We start from the raw sequence: 19,037 nt of genomic DNA, 5'->3' as shown, positions 1-19,037 counted from the left end.
TCTGCCTGCCTCAGACTCTCAAAATGTTGGGATTACAGGCGTGAGCCACTGTGCCAGTCTTAGGATGGTGAACGTTATCAATAAATGTTGCGTGTGTTCTGACTGCTCCACTGACCAGCCATTGCCCCATTTTTTGCCCTCTCCTTGGGCCCGCTGATTCCCCTAGATACAAAAATATTGAAATTAGGCCAATTATTACAATAACTCTATTGTGGCCTCCAGGTGTTCAAGTGAAAAGAAGAGTTGCACATCTCTCACTTTAAATCAAAAGCTAGAAATGATTAAGCTCAGCGAGGAGGGCAAGTGGAAAGCCAAGAGAGGCCCAAAGTGAAGCCACTTGCACCAACTAGTTAACCAAGCTGTGAAAAAAAGAAAAAGTGCTATTTCAAGGAAGACACACATGATTAGAAAGTGAAACAGTCTTATTGCTGAGATGGAGAAAGTTTGAATAGTCTGAACAGAAGATTAAGCCAGCCACAACATTCCCTTAATCCAAAAGAGCAAGGCTCTCTCTTCTATTCTGCGAAAGTTAAGAGAGATTAGGAAGCTGCAGAAGAAAATTTTTAAGCTAACAGAGGTGGGTTCATGAGGTTTAAGGAAAGATCTTAGCTGTCTTCATAACATAAAAGTGCAAGGTGAAGCAGCAAGTGCTGATGGAGAAGCTACAGCAAGTTATCCAGAAGATCTAGCTAAGTTAATTGATGAACGTGGCTACACTAAATAGATTTGCAATGTGGATGAAACAGCCTCCTTCTTCCTCCTCCTCCTCCTCCTCCTCCTCCTCCTCTCCTTCTCCTTCTCCTTCTCCCTCTCCCTCTCCTTCTCCTTTTCCTTCTCCTTCTCCTCCTTCTTCTTCTTCTTCGTCTCATGCTGTTGCTCAGGCTGGAATGCAGTGGCATGATCTCAGCTCACTGAAACCTTTGCCTCCTGGGTTCAAGCGATTCTCCTGCCTCAGCCTCCCAAGTAGCTGGGATTACAGGTGCCTACCACCACACCTGGCTAATTTTTGTATTTTTTGTAGTGACGGGATTTCACCATGTTGGCCATCCTGGTCCCAAACTCCTGACTTCAGGTGATCTGCCTGCCTTGGCCTCACAAAATGGAAATAGCCTTCTTTTGAAAGAAGATGCCACCTCGGACTTTCAGACATAGGGAGAAGTCTTTTCAAAATATTACTGCTAATTGACATTCTAGGAGCTCTGATGGAGATGTACATGGAGATGAATGTTGTCTTCATGCCTGCTAACACAACATCCATTCTGTGGCCCATGAATCAGGAGTAATTTGGACTTTCAAGTCTTACTATTTAATACACACAGTTTGTAAGGATATTGCTGTTATAAATAGTGATTCTTCTGATGGATCTAAGTAACATAAATTGAAAACCTTCTCAAAAGATTTCACTATTCCACATTCCAATAGAAACAGGAGAGGAGGGCAAAATCTCAACATTAACAGGAATTTTGAAAAGTTGACTCAAAGCCTTTTGGATAACCCTGTGGGGTTCAAGATTTTAGTGAAGGAAGTCACAAGACTTTAGTGGAGAAAGTCAATGCAGATGTGGTGGAAAGAGCAAGAGAACTAGAATTTAAAATGGAATCTGAAGATGTGACTTAATTGCTTCAATCTCATAATAAAACTTGAATAAATGAAGATTTTTTGTTTATGACCAACCAAATAATGTGGTTTCCTGTGATGGAATCTACTACTGATCAAGATGCTGCGAACACTGTTGAAATGACAGCTAATGTTTTAGAAGATTACACAAAGTTAGGTGATAAAGCTTGTAAGTATTGGTAGGTAGGGCTTGTAAGGATTGACTCCAGTTTTGGAAGAAGTTCTACTGTGGGTAAAATGCTATCAAACAGCATTATGTGTTGCTGGGCGCAGTGGCTCAGGCCTGTAATCCCAGCACTTTGGGAGGCCAAGGCGGGCGGACCACGAGGTCAGGAGATCAGTACATCCTGGCTAACACGGTCAAACTCCATCTCTACTAAAAATACAAAAAAATTAGCCGGGCGTGGTGGCGGGCGCCTGTAGTCCCAGTTACTGGGGAGGCTGAGGCACGAGAATGGTGTGAACCTGGGGTGAACCCAGGAGGCGGAGCTTGTAGTGAGCCGAGATTGCACCACTGCACTCCAGCCTGGGCGACAGAGCGAGACTCCGTCTCAAAAACACACAAACAAACAACAACAACAAAACAGCATTGTGTGCTACAGAAAAAACTTTTGTGAAAGGGTCAATTGACACAGGAAACTTCATCGTTGTCTTATTTTAAGAAATTTCCACAGTCCCCCCACAACCTGCAATAGCCACTACCCTGATCAGCCAGCAGCCATCAACATGGAGGCTAAAGCCTCTACCAGCAAAATGATTATGACTTTCTGAAGGCTCAGATGATCGTTAGCATCTTTTAGCAATAAAGCATTTTAAATTAATGTGTGTACATTGTGTTTCAGACATAATGCTGTTGCCCACTTCATAGGCTACAATATAGTGCAAACATAACTTTTATATGCATTAGAAAATTAAAAAATTCATGTGGTATTCACTTTATTGTGGCAATCTGGAACCAAACGTGCAATGTCTCTGAGGTATGCCCATACATTAGTGTTACACAATATGTATTGAATTCCTACCATAAAATCATTTTTACTATTTACATTTGTATAATTATGTAAATCTTTTTTACCATTGAACCATGCGCTTATCATTCTTTACTTATATGACTTTTTATTTGCTCTAGATTTAATAATTACTTCATTTTATCATATGGTTAGCTTTCTTTGTATTGTTCACTGATTCATCACCAAATTCTCCACTGGTAGGGCAAATGTCTACTCAATATTCTTATCTCATATCATAGAGTTTGATTTTTGTCTTGGAGATTCCTCACATATCACTTTCAATTCTCCATCTGCAATCTGAACTTGGTATTCTCTAGACCTGCTGCATTGCTGTTTCTGTGGAGTTTTCCCTCATCCTTATCCTTGAGACTTTGCTTTTTTGCTGTTTCATACATTCAGTTATTCATTTTCTGGATGTCCTGTCTCCTGCTTTCCTCTTTCCTCTTCACTTGTTTTTGTGAAGACAATAATCTAATAGCTTTCCAAGGAAGTGTACAAGGCAAGTATAAAATGTAAGACTTTGTACATCTGAAAATATTCCTATTTTACTCCCACATTTGATTGTTACTTTGGCTAGGATAAAATTCTAGATTGGAAATATTTTCCCTAGGGATTTTGAAGACATTTTCCCAATGTTTTCCAGCTCTATCTAACACTTGTAATCAACACTTGACACAGGAAGCCTGTAATCAAGTGTTATTACTCAGAATCCTATGCCATTCTAATCTCTGTGATCAGCTTTCTTTCAGTGGAAACTATTGGAATTTTCTTTTAAGCTCGAAGTCCAAAATTCATGATAATTGTGTTGGTATAAATCTGTCTCCTCCATTGTGTCAGGAGCCTTCAATCTGGGCATTTGGAAAAGTTACTTTTGTTATTTCTTTGATAATATCTCCCCTTTACATTCTCTCATAACATTGTTTTCTCTTTCTAGATCTTCTATTACTTGAATATTGGACATCCTGTATTAACCTTATGTTTTCTCATCTTTTATCCCTAATTTTTTGTCGTCTTGTCTTGTTAGTTTCTGGGAGATTTAACTTTATTTTCCATGCCTTTGAATGACTTTCTAGCTTATGCTACCACATTTCTAATTTTCAAGGGCTCTTGTTCTTTGAATGTCCCTTTTGAAGGAGCATCTTATTGTTCTTTCAAGAATGTATTATCTCTTCCCATCTAAATTTTGTTCATTTTTCTTCTTGTCTCTGGCACTTCCAAATGTACCGTTTTTGTTTGTTTGTTTGTTTGTTCGTAGCTGTCTTTACTGTTACAGACTTCTTTCATATATCTGGTGGTCCTTTGTTATCTATTCACACTTAAGAGGGAGGAATAACAACAAGAAGGCAGCTGGAAGATCTGTATACATGTGTAGGACTTGGCTAAAGGAGGACTTCTTTGTAGAGTCATTGAGCAGGGACTGGCTGTTTTGCAGATGGCTCAGAATTGGACATAACCTGTTATCCTAGACAGGGATTCTTCAATCTGTTGCTTGGGAGGTAGAAGCTTAGCTACCAGCCAAATGCAAGTGGGAATCTCACTGTTTAATATGTAGATATGTAGTTTTTTAAACTTAATACCCCCAATTTTTTTGTATTGCCTTTCTATGCTCAACGTGCCTCTCCAGACTCTGGAGTCAATGAACATTTTCAGTTGGAATGGCAGGGAATGTCTCTGGAAGTTTAATGTTTCTTAAACACATTTTAAACCAAAGTGTTTGCACTCCTCTGTGTTTTGGACCATACTCACTTTTGCATTTAAGTATCTTGCCTGAATGTTCCTGGGCTTTGCAGCATTGCTTTCTTGCAGGCACTTACAGTTGCACTTCTCATATCTTCTATTTCAGTGACCACTCAGTTACCTGCTTTTCCATTTTCAAAATCATGTTGAGCTCTCTTTTGTAAAATTCTCTACTTTTTTTTCCTTGTGGAATTATGCCTTTTTCTATTCCGTTTGAAAATCTGTTTACTGTCATTTTGCTGATGCTTTGGGAATGAATAGACTTTGAGTTATTGGATTTTTAGTGGATAAATTAACAAAATATATTTTCTCTTTTAAAGTATTTTTGAAGGGATCAGAGTTTCTAAGCAGAGTCTTTCCTTTTCTTTTATTTCTTAGCCTATCCAAAACAATGTTAAGTAACATTCAGCTACCATTTACATTTCTTTCTACCACCTGCCAAAGGTGTTATTTCCTTGCGGTTGTCATGTCTCATAGTATTAAAGCCTTTGTCTATAGTTCACAGTCAAACTCTTTGGGCATCACTGAACAATTGTTGTAAAGGGAAGGTATTTTGAGACTTCTTATTATATCCTATAGCACAGAAATTAAGACTATCAGTGGCATCCAAGCATAACACTCTAGCTTTTGTGCAACTCAGAAGGGCAAGTTTTCTTCTGGCTACCTTATCTGATAGAAACACAGAAAACAATCCAGCATTATTTCTAACAGAGACTTCATTGAATATACTTTTTTTTTTTTCCATTCTTGCAGCACGTAATTTACTTTCTGAGGAAAAGCAGGTGGATCTTGTGCTAATTTGCTTAAATTAAATGGTCATAGTTTATTAATCCATTTGTTCTTATGAGAAGAGAAAAAGTCATTACATTATGAGTCATGGTGATTGAGATTGTCTTAAGGCCTCTCATTATGATGGACAAATATTTTGTTTTTCTTAGAGGTTTATGAAACGCATGGAGGAATTATTATAGGATTTCTCAGAAACTGGAGGTTTTGCTTCTTCTGAGCAAACTTTAGAGAATGCCAAGTTGAAGACTTGTTTTGTTGTGTTATTCCTTCCAAAGCATTTATCTTCTTAATTATACATTATTAAATCTCACATTTTTTAAAGTTTGTGTTCCTTATCTCGTAATAATTATTTCCAGGAAATGATAACCTAAAAATTAAAGAAGGTTTATATTTGATAATCTAAAGGTAGATCATCCACAGGCAGATTATTGAAAGCTAAGTATAAAAAGATTGTACATTTATAGAAAGTGGCAAGTTTTTTGATGATATTAACTTGTGATAACTTGGATGCCAACGATGAAAAGACATTTTTGCTGGATTTGAATGTTGTGTTGTATGGCAAGCAGAAGGTAACAATCTGTACATTGCCCACATTGTCCTCATTACTTCCTTAAAATAAACATATTTTCCCTGTGTTTATGCAGATATGAATATGAATCTACAGTTTCAGTTTCAGGCAACTTGTCCTCAAACAGTTTCTTGTGTATGGAAAATGGAACCCAGATTTTAAGACCAACGCAGGATCCATCAGGTTGTCTACCTCATTGTATTGATTTTTGTTCAGCAAACTTATAACTGAACACTTTCTGCTGAGGGGCCTGAATGAGATATTGCTTGAGTTAGATAATTAAATAAAGATATATTCTCTCTCTAGGAACTTCCAAAGGAGTTACGATGGGGAATAAGAATAGCTAATAATAAAGAATGTTATTTTTCTTATATTTGAATGTATTTATTAAGAGTTCCTTGTTGATTTATTAACATGGTTATTTAACAATCAGTCAGAGGGCCGGGTGCATTTACTCCCAAAGTAATCCTAGCACTTTGAGAGACTGAGATGGATGGATCACCTGAGGTCAGAAGTTCGAGACCAGTCTGGCCAACATGGTGAAACCTCACTCTATTAAAAAACACAAAAATTAGCCAGGCATGGTAGTGGGCACCTGTAATCCCAGCTACTCAGGAGGCCGAGGCAGGAGAATCGCTTGAACCCAGGAGGTGGAGGATGCAGTGATCCAAGATTGCGCCATTGCACTCCAGCCTGGACAACAGAGTGAGACTTTCCTCCAAAAAAAAAAAAAAAAAGAGTCAAAGACATCTATCCAAGGATCACTGTCAAGTTCATTCCACAGAGGAAAATGTCTTAAAAGGACAGATTTATGCTGATGATTTGGTGTATATGATTATGTAAATAGGAACTAGAGACAGAAACAAAGTTCAAGAGATTTGTGTTCTATAACTGATCTTTAATAGCAGGGAAAACAGGCAAGTACACTATAGTTCTGAATTACTCTATTTCCTTTCTATCGACTTAGGAACTTGTCTTTCTGCTCTTTTTTTTTTTCTCTCTCTCTACTGGAGATAGTGCTTTAAAATTCTACACAATAGTAGTACTTCTTTCAGCTGCCGATAGCTCTAGGCACCAATGTATTGACTTCTGCCCCTTCTGTCCCTTCTGCTATGAGACTTGTATAATCTTCTGGTTATACTTGGTGTGGAGATGACTCTCATGACTCAACATTTTTATGGGGACATTTTTATTCTGGATTCATGTTCATGGAAGTTGCAGTAGTCCACAAGGGTGGGAATTTCATGACCATCATTGAATCAGGAAACCAAAACAGTTTCAAAAAGTTGAAAAATATCTGTCTCAGAAGAAGCCAAAGAACCCCCATGGGGGAAACAAAGGAAAACAGTGATATTAACAGTGGTCTGTGTTCTCTTCCTGAGCTGGCTATTACCAAAGACTGACCCAGGTGCTAGTCGGCTTCATTGTGGATATAGCAAAACCTTCCCATTCTGGCACATCTCCAGGAAGGTGGATTGATGCTTTCAATTTTGCCCTAGAATAGGCCTAGAGTTTGCCTGTGATCTGTAGACACAAATCACTTTGCGCATCACACAAAAAATCTGAATATCCAGAAATAGAGACTATTATTTTCTGACTGGAAATAACAGAGAGATAGTGCTCACAAGAAATTCCTGGAGCCAGCTGTGGTCAGGACCTCACAGTCTCACCTGGCCAATTTACAGGAGGTGAAAAGTGCATTGACCTTCACTTCCCTGAAAACGGGACTCTACAGAGCTTCCTCCCAGCTTATCAGCTATTTCAGCCTAGAATATAGATGGCAAAGCGATTGACATAATTCTTCAGAGATCTCCCTATCTTTCTCACTTTCTATTCCCTTTGGTCTAGTCTTGGTTACTGTACCAAGTAGCTGTGTCTCCACGGATTGGGGTGGATTTCTGTATTGAAAGTTATTTGGTTGTTACAGTATACAACATGCTCTGTAGAGAACCTATGATGAACACCCAGTTAAATATTTTTAGTTTCTATGAAATAATTAGAGCTGTAGAGAATTCACGCTTTAGCGAACTTTTGTTTAAATCTTATAAATATAGTACCAATTCTAGAGAAAGATATTTTTGTGTTTTTTGTCTCCCCAAAGTTGGATAGGAATGGGGAAGCACTTGTAGCAGCTGAATGAGTTCGGGAGTTGCTGAGAAACTGAATCTCTGTAGAGAATTAAAAAACCTTGATTTTTAATGTTTGCCAATTTCTGTGGTGTAACACTGCTATGAAACTACCAATGAGGTGTCACTGAACACCTCGGGAGGTGTGTATATTCATCTCTCCCAACTCAGTAGGAACTGGCTCCAGCATGTCACTTACACTTGCCCATACTCAAGTCCGCTGTCAGAAAATGCACTAGGGGTGCCCCAAGAAGTCATTGCTGGAATAGTAATATAAATCATTGACAAGGGGCCATCGTCATGTAACTGCGAAATGCCTACAGAAAACATAGAATTAATATTACTGACACTTTATTGTCAATGTGCTAATGTCATGTCTTTTTTTTTTTAATGCAGAGTGTACAAAGGAAGTTAAATCATTAATGTGGGTGTACGTCCTGGTAGGCAATATTGTACGTGGAATGGGTGAAACTCCCATCCTGCCTTTGGGTATTTCCTATATAGAAGATTTTGCCAAATCTGAAAATTCTCCTTTATATATTGGTAAGTTTTGAAAATCTACCTTAGCTTCTTTTCAGGGCAATAAGTTCCTTGAGGTTAGAAATGAGTTATACTTTTGTAGTCTTAGTGATTTCCACAATGATGAGTGGAGTGTCTTGGCACAGTTGGCCTTTCATAAAAGTTTGTTGAATGGAGATGAGATATGCTAAATGACAATGAGCTACTTTGTTAATAAATCTACTTTCTACTATTGGAAATACCACAAATCTAGTGCTCCTGGAGGTGACCCTTTCATTTGCTTTGCACCACACTATATCCAATGTGTTAAGAGACTTACCAATGTTTTCTCTAAAATGTTCCATGCATTCAAAACCTTTCTCACTATTTTCACTACCTCTGTTTTTGTTGAGGTTCTCATTACTTTGTCTGTAGGTTCTCTTTATTAATTATTTTCTCTTCGGTATTTTCTTTTCTCAGTTTTTAAGAAACATTCCTGCAATATAGTTTTTCTCAAGCATTATTTTAATCATGTCTTCTCTACTATATTTATGACACATATAAGCTTCTCATTTATTAAATCTGATCTCTCCACTTATTACTCATGGCTCTGCATGACATTCACTTACTTAGTTTTCTATATAGTTTCTCTTCATCATGATCTCTTCATATAGTCAGGCTTCTTAATATTTTTCACAAATACGTCTTCATCTTTTTGTTTATGTTTGTTGAAATTACCATTTTAAAATCCATGTAGGTCACCTGGCACAATAGCCAACTTAAGACCCACTTTCTTGTGCTGCCTTCCAATCTCTGAAATATTCTTAATTTATTATGCATGGCTTGCTTATATGTTTTGTTATTCTATCAATAGTTGGTCATAAACTCATAACATTTAGTATAGGGACATTTTGCCATTAATGTATGTAGGCATATCTTTTAAAAACTAGAAAAGTCAAAGAGGCTGAGAGAAGATGGAAATGATTTATACATAAGATGGATGAAAATATTGAGGAATTATTAATCCAAGTGACTTTTGACACATTTTGGCAACTCACTAATTTTGCCATAATCTTTTCCAGTGATTTTCTATTCAGTCCTTTTAACTTCCTTCACACACTTATATTAAAAGAATGCAAATACTCTCCTACAATAAATTAACAAACACCTTGCTATGATGTCTATTTCTTTATTCAACAAATACTAGAGTGTATTATATATAAACATAGCTATGATGATCTCTAATACATATTAAAATGAGGATGATATGGTCCATATAAGGTTAGTAAATAAAGAACTACATAATTATTAGTACTATATATATAGTGTGTGTATATATATGTATATACATATATAGTGTGTGTTCATGTGTGTATCCATAACCAAATAACTATAAATCAAATAGCTCTACACCAAGAAAACAGTTCCATGTATGGCTCTGGAGTTTAGAAGAGAACACAAAAGCTAGGTTAAAAGTTGGAGAATCGACCGAGTGTGGTGGCTCATGCCTGTAATCCCAGCACTTTGGGAGGCCGAGACGGACAAATCACCTGAGGTCAGGAGTTCAAGACCCACCTGATCAATATGATGAAACCCCGTCTCTACTAAAAATACAAAAATTAGCCGAGTGTGGTGGCATGCGCCTATAATCCCAGCTACTCGGGAGGCTAAGGCGGGCCGATCATCTGAAGTCAGGAGTTTGAGACCAGCCTGCCAATATGATAAAACCCCATCTCTACTAAAAATACAAAAATTAGCCAGGTGTGGTGGGTGCCTGTAATCCCAGCTACTCGGGAGACTGAGACAGGAGAATCACTTGAACCCGGGAGGTGGAGGTTGCCGTGAGCTGAGAGCGTGCCACTGCACTCCAGCCTGAGCAACAAGAGCAAAACTCCATCTCAAAAAAAAAAAAATGTTCAAGAATTTTCTATAGAGAGGTAATAAATGAAATCAAGAGGGAGAAATGACGTTGCTGTGGAAGACCGTATATATACTGAGAGATATAAGGATAATATACTGGGAAAGATTTCTACTTAGTAAATAGAATAGGAGAAAGGAAAATCAAAGAAGGAATAGTCACAAGAACACAATGAAACAATACATGTCTAGTTTAATGAAAGTCTTAGGAAGAAATGTGAAAATAATCTAGAAATTATTGGCCAACAATGTCAAATAACCTAGAAAGCTAGGAAGATGAAGATCAAAAGAGGGCACTAAATTAGTGACGAAGAGATCACTGGGGCTACCTGAGAGTATTTGGGGGAGAACGTAAAAGGATTTGAGTAAAGTGAGTGAGAGGTGAGGAAGTAGAGGCAGAGAGTATAGTGAAAGGAGAAAAAGCAGGGTGGATTTGAGATTTTGTAGAATCATTGGCTATGGGGAAATTGAACATGCACAAGAGAGGGAGTGTTTGGTAGAGCAAAACCTTGGAGAAGATAGAAGGGGTGGGAACCAAGAAGTTAGGTGTGTATAGGGTGGGTTCTCTATAGAACCGTGGAGAAGGCAGAGATAATAGGCAAAGCCAAATTTTGAAGTGAACAGGAAGAAAGTTGAAGAAGTTCGTGTCTGGATTTTCAGAGATCGGGGGGGTTCAGCATAGGTTCTGAATTGTAGACAAGTGATGAGACAGCTGATGATGATATTTTAATAGATAAGAATTCAAATGAAGACGGATAGGACTGATGGACATGGAAAATAAAAATGTGGAAGAAAAGGAAGGAGAACATGATAAAATCAAAGAGTTGTGTATCATATAATAATAATGAGGACATAGCCAGAAGGAAGTTTCAAGTTGTAGATCTGAGAGTGAAACTTTTTTGAGGAATGTGCCATGAGAGATCCATTATAAGATGGTATTGCTTCAGAATTCCTCCCAAAACATGCCTGGGGGATGAATTAACAGGACCTTGGTTATATCATGACCTAGTCGATGGCATGATCCCAGCTGGGACTGCCTGTGCTGCTACAGCAAATCTCTACCTGTGACCCAACATGAAAGAGAATTTGGAGGCCAGGGAAAGTGGCTTTAAATTATGAGGCTTCTTTTTCAACATTTGCAGAAACAACTGTCACTTATATGTACATCAAGCTTAACTTTCATATAAATTGTACATCTAGTCAAAAGTATCCAAGGCAAAATCATTCAATCTTCAGGCTTTTCATGGACCTAGAACTCTTTATGTGGGCATATAACTGTACTATAACCTTATACTTTTATTTATTTCTAGGGCTTATAGAAACAGGAGCTATTATTGGTCCTTTGATTGGACTTTTGTTGGCATCGTTCTGTGCAAATGTTTATGTTGACACTGGATCTGTGAACACAGGTAATTCAATAAAATCTATTTGTACAGTGTCTAGAGTATACAAAGCATCTCAGGTATATTATCACATATAATCATGGCCTTACTTGACCTTCAATTTGATAAATGATCTCCACTTTAAAAGTGAGAAACTCTAGTGGAAGAATTTAAATAACTTTTCAAATATTCCAAACCAGAAAACAGTAGAGCAAAATAAAATGCTAATCTGACACAGAATCACATGCTCTTTCTACTGCACTTCAACTGTATTTCTTGGTTTTACAAAATTTAGGCATGTAGGTTTGAATTTATTTCAATTAAGCAATCATTTATTGATGATGAGATAGAACTTGTAGCTGTTTAGTTAATACCTGCTTTTAAATCCCTTACATGATAGACAGATAACCAGCCTAATTTATTACTAGACAATATTATAACACCACATATTATTAGAAAAATTTTATCAGTGTCTGAATTGTAAGCCAATTTTATACTTGGTTAGGACCTGATAATTCTAATTTTAAGAATTTTCTATACAGAAAATACTGACTTAAGTATTAATACATACAGAAAATGTATTAATCTATACAGAAAATACTGACTTAAGCTAATAAAAGTGTGTATATTTCTTTACAGATGATCTGACCATAACTCCCACTGACACTCGTTGGGTTGGTGCATGGTGGTTTGGCTTTCTGATTTGTGCAGGAGTTAATGTGCTCACTGCCATTCCTTTTTTCTTTTTGCCCAAAACACTTCCAAAGGAAGGACTGGAGAATAATGCTGACATCATTAAAAATGAAAATGAAGACAAACAAAGAGAAGAGGACAAGAAAGAAAAATATGGAATCACTAAAGGCAAATATACATATTTTAAATACTATGAAATTGACCTTTTATTTCATGTAGATATGTCTGTATTTTAGTCTAACACTATGATATGCTATCCTGTGTTTAGACAATTTGTCATCAACAGTCACCAGTCAGTAATACCTAACTAGTCCTTTTCTTCCTATGGTACTACTTAAAAGAAATAATATAATTTGGAAGCTGAATTATTTCAGATTAGCATTCATGTAAACTTTTGTGTCAGTCTTGGCACTCTCTCTCTCTCTCAGATATCTATATCTATATCTATATCTATATCTATATCTATATATCTCTATGTTCTCTGTAAAATGGGTTTTTTGAGCAAATGAGACTATATGTATATATCTCTATATATATGAGAGATATATACATATAGTCTCATTTGCTCAAAAAACCCATTTTTCAGAGAACATAGGTTGAATTGAAACAAAATGAACAAGCAAATTTAAACTAAGAACAAAAGTAGGAAAGAGTATACTCTAATCTTAATAGGTAGTATAGTTTTGTAACCAATGTGTTAGATTAATTATGAGCTTCCTGGAAGTTAAAGCAGAAAGAAAAAAAAAAAAACATGATCAGTGACCCACCTCTCTATACTTGGTAGAGGGAAGAATAATTATAAATAATTTATAAAAAGAAATATAAATAATTTATAAAAAGAAATATAAATAATTTATAAAAAGAAATTATAAAAAAAGAAAAGAATTATTTATAAAAATTTATAAAAAGAAGCAGTTCTCCAAGGAAGAAATTGTAGAAAAAAATAAAAAATGATCATATGATGTATGATACAGGTAATATTGAGCCACATAGCGGTTTTCCAGCAAATGAAAGGGTAAATTTCATGTAACATTTTTTTTTGGTACAGAACCTCAATAAAAGCTCAAAGCATAATTTACAGAAGGGTTTTCTGTGGGAAACTAAACTAAAAAAGCCTCAGTATTTAGTACTCAAGAGCACTGATGCTCAAACTTGGCTGCACATTGGAATCACCTAGGAAATTTTAAAACTGATTGATGCCTGAAAGTTCTGTAGTATTCCCAAAAGGTCTGATTTAGTTAGTGTGGATGTGTGGCCTGGGTATTGGAACTTAAAAATGTTTATTTGATGGATGGGGAGGGGCTCAGTTTTCTGTCAAATGGGGATAAATTATTGTTGTGGGAAGGTAAAAGACATTCTAGCACACATTATTATTAATACTGATACTAGTGTTAGTACTTTTATTGTTGCCGTTGCTGTTTCTATCATCACTCATAAGTTACAATGTCAATTTGCAAGGAAATTTTCTTAACAATTATAAATTCTCTTAAATCACAATTGAGCATAATTTAATACATCTTGGGTCATTAGGAGCCAACTCAGAATCTTGCAAATTCTCAGAATCATTCTGATGATATTAAAAACTCTTCTTAAAGGATTGTTATGGACTGATAGACCTCTTGTGGTCTGCAAGATCAGTTCCATTTTCAAAATCAGGAAAGAGCTTAGCTTGTTGCAAGACATAGAAAACAAACTTGTGCTTCTGAAACTCATCTATTAGGACAGGGATGTCAACAAACATGGGTGACTTAAAAACCTTCAGAGTCCGGACAATAACTCTCTCTCCTGTCAGGTACCCTATTCATAAATATAAATTTTATAATTATAACTCATTTGTTTGCATTAATCTGTGTGTCTTCCTCTTCTAAATTATTTATTTATTGAAATTTTGTTCCAGAATGAATTGTGAGCAGTTTATTAAGCAAACCAGGATTGTGCAAAATAAGAAAGTCAAGACAGAGAACATGTGGACAGGAAAAGTGAAAGGAAATTAAAAGTGAGAACTTGAGCCTGAATGGCAGCAGTGTGACCAAGAACATTTACAAGAGGCAGGCCACACATTACTAGAGGCAGGTCACACATTACTAGAGGCAGGCCACACATTTGGCTCTGTGCTTTTTCTAACAGGAATAATTTTTGATTAAATCATTTACATAGTCCTTAGAATGTACCAAAGGAATCAGCATTGCTGAGGGTGGGACCTGGATGTTGGTATTTTAAAAAATATCTCCAGGTAGATCTTGTTGAGAACCATTGGCAGAACCACTGAAACTGTTGTTCTGAGGAAGCAAAAAAAAAAATTCTGGATACTTGAGAACATTCATATCTCATTAATTCCCACATATATCTTTATTTCAAATGTTCAAGGAGTGATAAAATAAATATTTATGTGAAATCTTCTTTATCAACTTGATTTTCCTCCAGACATTACAGAACAGAACAAGCATCCTTCATTCTAATGAGCTATAGAAAAAATAATATATTAATAGAAGAACAAAAGATTAGAAATAAAATGCTGTGGACGTAGACAATATTTTGGTCACTTAGTAGTTTTGCTTATTGATCTTTAAGACTCAATAGTGACTTATTGAGGGCTGTTCTGATCCCTACCCAGTCAGCTACATCACTGACTTCCGGAAGCCACCAAAACATTTCTATGACTTCAGCTTTCAAGAGGAAAAAGGAATTAACAAACACATACACATTACAAAATAGTAAAAAACATAATTTGTTGCGGCGGTGGATGTTTCAGGAAAAGCCAGTCACAAAATGCAAAGCCAAGTTCATTTGACACAGTTGTCATTCTTTCATTTCAGATTTTCTACCATTCATGAAAAGTCTTTCCTGCAATCCAATTTATATGCTTTTCATACTTATAAGTGTGATACAGTTCAACGCATTCGTTAACATTATCTCCTTCATGCCTAAATACATAGAACAGCAATATGGAAAATCATCTTCAGATGCAATCTTTCTAATAGGTATGTTTGTTTTTCTCTGCATTACTAGCACAATTTTTACCCCCATGAAATGGTGAATAGTGTGATGGCAGGTGTAGCAAACTCCTAAGTTGAAGTCTTTTAGCATATTTTTTGTCTCTGGTGGATTTCTTCCTTCTACTCTCCAAAAAAAAAAAAAAAAAATCAAGAAAGGGTAGGGAAGGGAAGAGGTCAGAGATATCTTGATTTTCTCTCCGAAGTCAGAATGTGAATTCATAATATTAATGCAAATCTTTGGGAGTGCAAAAATTACATATTTTCAGATAGGATTCTGCATTTTACTACCAAATTTTACTCTCTTGGTTCCAGTTCAAGGATTCTGTGGTCCTCCTAATTTAATTTTTCGGTCCCCCTAGTGGTTTTAGGTGTCTCTGCAGCCACACACATTCGGCCTTTCCTGCAACCACACTAACCTCAGTGGTTTTAGCCTAACTTGGGTTTTTCCTGGGATCTTTCCACTGTTTTGAAAAGTCAATATCCCAGGCTACTTGTATCCACACTACCTAAAGTGCTTGTGAAAGCTTCAAATACCTGGGGTTCCCCCTCAGACACACTGAATCAGACTCTAGGGCGTGGGGCTCTGGAATGGATTTTTAACAAGTTCTCTCCATAATATGATTGAGGGAGCCAGATGTTCACATTGTATGGATGGAACCTAGGGCTATCTTCTCCTTTTACTATTCTTTTTTTTTTTTTCTCTTATTGGGAAGGGTTGAGAGAGGAAGAGCGCTGGCCAGTAGCAGCAAGACATGAAATGTAAATACACCTGACAGCAACAGGCTCAGCAAAGTGACTCTCTAAAGTACCTTGAACTGGGTGTGGTGGCTCATGCCTTTAATTCCAGCACTTTGGGATGCTGAGGAGCGAAGATCACTTGAGGCCAGGAGTTCAAGACCAGCCTGGACAACATAGCAAGGCTTTGTCTCTGCAATTTTTGGTTTTAAATTAGTCAGTGTGGTGTCGTGTACCTGTAGTCCCAGCTACTTAGAAGGCTGAGGTGGGAGCAGCCCTTAAGCCCAGGAGGTTGAGGCTCCAGTCAGCTACGATCATATCACTGCACTCCAGCCTGGGCAATAGAGTAAGATTCTGTCTCTAATAAAAGAAAAGAAAAGCACCTTGAGAGAAGTCTAATTCTTCACAACCAAAGTGGGCATAAGTAACTGAAAAATTGTATATATATGTTCTCATTACACAGCATAGAAGGTAATAAATGAATAAATTACTGGCCAATTTTGACTCGCCACTTCTACCTGGATCCAAAGAAGAGAGATTTTTGTCATGATCTCTGCCTATAAGAAATTCACAAGCTACTGCAATGAGTTAAACGAATGATAATGTAACAACAAGAGTCTCCCAAAATATACTTCCCACAAAATCTCCCTGTGGGTCATGTGTAACTAAGTGGGGATAAAATTAAATCATTCTTCTTCACTATGAGTTGGACCTAAATAGTTTCTTATATAAGACATATTACATAAAAGTGGTAACATATTGATTCCTTTGGTAAGTCATTTTGTAAATAATATTTTATTTGCATTTATAGGTATTTATAACTTACCTCCAATATGTATCGGATACATAATTGGTGGTTTAATTATGAAGAAGTTCAAGATTACTGTCAAACAAGCTGCCCACATAGGATGTTGGTTATCCTTACTTGAGTATCTTCTCCATTTTTTATCTTTTCTTGTGACTTGTGAAAATTCTTCAGTTGTTGGAATAAATACCTCTTATGAAGGGTATGTTGTTTTCTAATGAATGTCAGAATCTTTCAACAAATGGTTAATATTATATTTTTTACAATGGCAATGCATGATCAGATCGTTTGCTTGTTGGAGTTAATGGTAGTAATTCATGCTCTTCCTGTATCTTTTCTCCATCTGTCAATCAAAAGCCAATCTATCCAAGCTCTAGGCTTATTAACGAGATTGGGAACATATCACAGGGTGAGTGAATTTATGATTGCATGTGCATGTGGGTGTGTGTGCATGATTGTCTTTGTGATATCCGAGTAGACATTATCCTATGAAAGAAACTACCTACAGTTTTAGTTTGTATTAAAATATGTTATCCATATGTCTTATACTCCCATAACTGAGTAAAACTAAGGGTAGACTATACAGTCAAAATAGCCTTTATATGTTTATACAATGGGCTTAAGGTTGGCATAACTGAATCATAATACATGGTAAATTAATTAATATATAATTCATATATTTCATTTGTATTGCTATATCTAAAATATTGAATACTTTCATATTTTGTATTTTGAAGGTTATCTGGGTTTTATTGAAAGGTTTTCCATAGTGATGTACATTAAAAGAATTCACTTGTAGGGCACATTTTGATAATCAAGCTATCAATTAAAATGAAATAAAGAACATCCTAAAATATTTTTTCAAAATTATCAAGGTTTATTAAATTGAAATAATTTCAAATGTAAAATAATAATATAATTTTATATATGGTATTTGATTTGAGACTCATAAACTTTATTTAAGATAAGCATTATTACCTCCACTTACAGATTCAGAGAGATTTAATGATAAAGGGAGTTCATTTCAAATCTCTTCAACCACATCAATACAGAAATGGATTTTAAAATTGGAATAAATTTTAAAGATTGTCTCCATCTCCAATGATGCTGATTCCCAGACATAATGTGTCGAAAGTCGCACTGTGATCTAGTCTGAATTCAGTCTCTAAACTGCCACGCAAGTGCTCTTTCAATCGTATTACAAGCACTGGTCACTTGTATTTCTTTAATTCAAATACCTACGTTTCTGGAGCTAAATGTATTATCTATATTACAAGTGGAACTTGCAGATTTTTGTCTTCATGCTAGTCCTTTCTTGCTATTTGCTACCTAATGGATGCATCACAGAGATTAGTTCATCCTCATTTTTGAGATCTAATAATATGTGAAAACGTGACTCCCACAAGGTAGGCACTCAGTGCTTGTTTATTACCTGTATATTCTTCTGAGATAAATCATTGAAAGCGTGGCTATGTGGTCATCAAAACAGGTCTCTTTTATACCAAAGCTATAGTAAACAGGTCACACATTGATGACTGGAAGATTTCTCTTTCTATTCATGGGAGAAGAGGAAATCTAATTGGGGATTGAGATGAAAAGAAGAAAAAAAGGATTGAATCATCTTTTAATATCTATGGCATTATTTTAAATCACTTCAGAATTCCACAAGATTTGTATATGGGAAATAACGTCTTTGCTAATTGCAATGTGGATTGCAACTGTCCATCTAAAATATGGGATCCTGTGTGTGGAAACAATGGCTTGTCATATCTGTCAGCTTGTCTTGCTGGTTGTGAGACATCCATTGGAATGGGAATAAACATGGTAAGACAACCTATTTGACAGAACTTTTTTGAGTTGCATTTTTACTTTCCAACTATGAACTGGGCCTACACTTAATAAAAGTAAAATTAGTGTTTCCTCAAAACCAAATTAGTTTCTTTGTATGTGGAAAAATAACTCTATGACAGTCACTTGATTACCTTTTATTTCCCAGATCTTATGTAAAACCTTCATAGTATCTGAACAGTGATCTGAAATTTCCAAGAAGTTTACATTATTACTCAAATAATTTGGGTTGTAAATACTCTGGACTAAAAAAATTTTATCATTGAAATAAAGTTGGTGGTTTTGATCTCAATTGTCCAGCTAATTGCTTTGCTAT

At 36.1% G+C, this 19,037-nt stretch overlaps 1 protein-coding gene across 4 annotated transcripts in view; it reads left to right on the top strand.

Annotated features, from left to right (window-relative positions):
* SLCO1A2 (solute carrier organic anion transporter family, member 1A2) overlaps positions 1 to 19,037 on the top strand; it is a 139,373-nt gene that overhangs the window by 96,406 nt on the left and 23,930 nt on the right. For all 4 annotated transcript variants that reach the window (XM_011969466.1, XM_011969469.1, XM_011969467.1 and 1 more), the window contains 7 exons: positions 5,798 to 5,904; positions 8,244 to 8,390; positions 11,573 to 11,671; positions 12,284 to 12,505; positions 15,154 to 15,318; positions 16,880 to 17,075; positions 18,532 to 18,697. In XM_011969466.1, the coding sequence (XP_011824856.1) occupies positions 5,798 to 5,904; positions 8,244 to 8,390; positions 11,573 to 11,671; positions 12,284 to 12,505; positions 15,154 to 15,318; positions 16,880 to 17,075; positions 18,532 to 18,697 (1,102 nt within the window). The remainder of the gene's footprint in view (positions 1 to 5,797; positions 5,905 to 8,243; positions 8,391 to 11,572; positions 11,672 to 12,283; positions 12,506 to 15,153; positions 15,319 to 16,879; positions 17,076 to 18,531; positions 18,698 to 19,037) is intronic.

The sequence above is a fragment of the Mandrillus leucophaeus genome, unplaced genomic scaffold (assembly GCF_000951045.1).
Source record: "Mandrillus leucophaeus isolate KB7577 unplaced genomic scaffold, Mleu.le_1.0 Scaffold892, whole genome shotgun sequence".
Taxonomy (NCBI): Eukaryota; Metazoa; Chordata; class Mammalia; order Primates; family Cercopithecidae; genus Mandrillus; species Mandrillus leucophaeus.
Note: the sequence above shows the minus strand (reverse complement) of the source record. Positions and strands in the feature narration are given on the sequence as shown.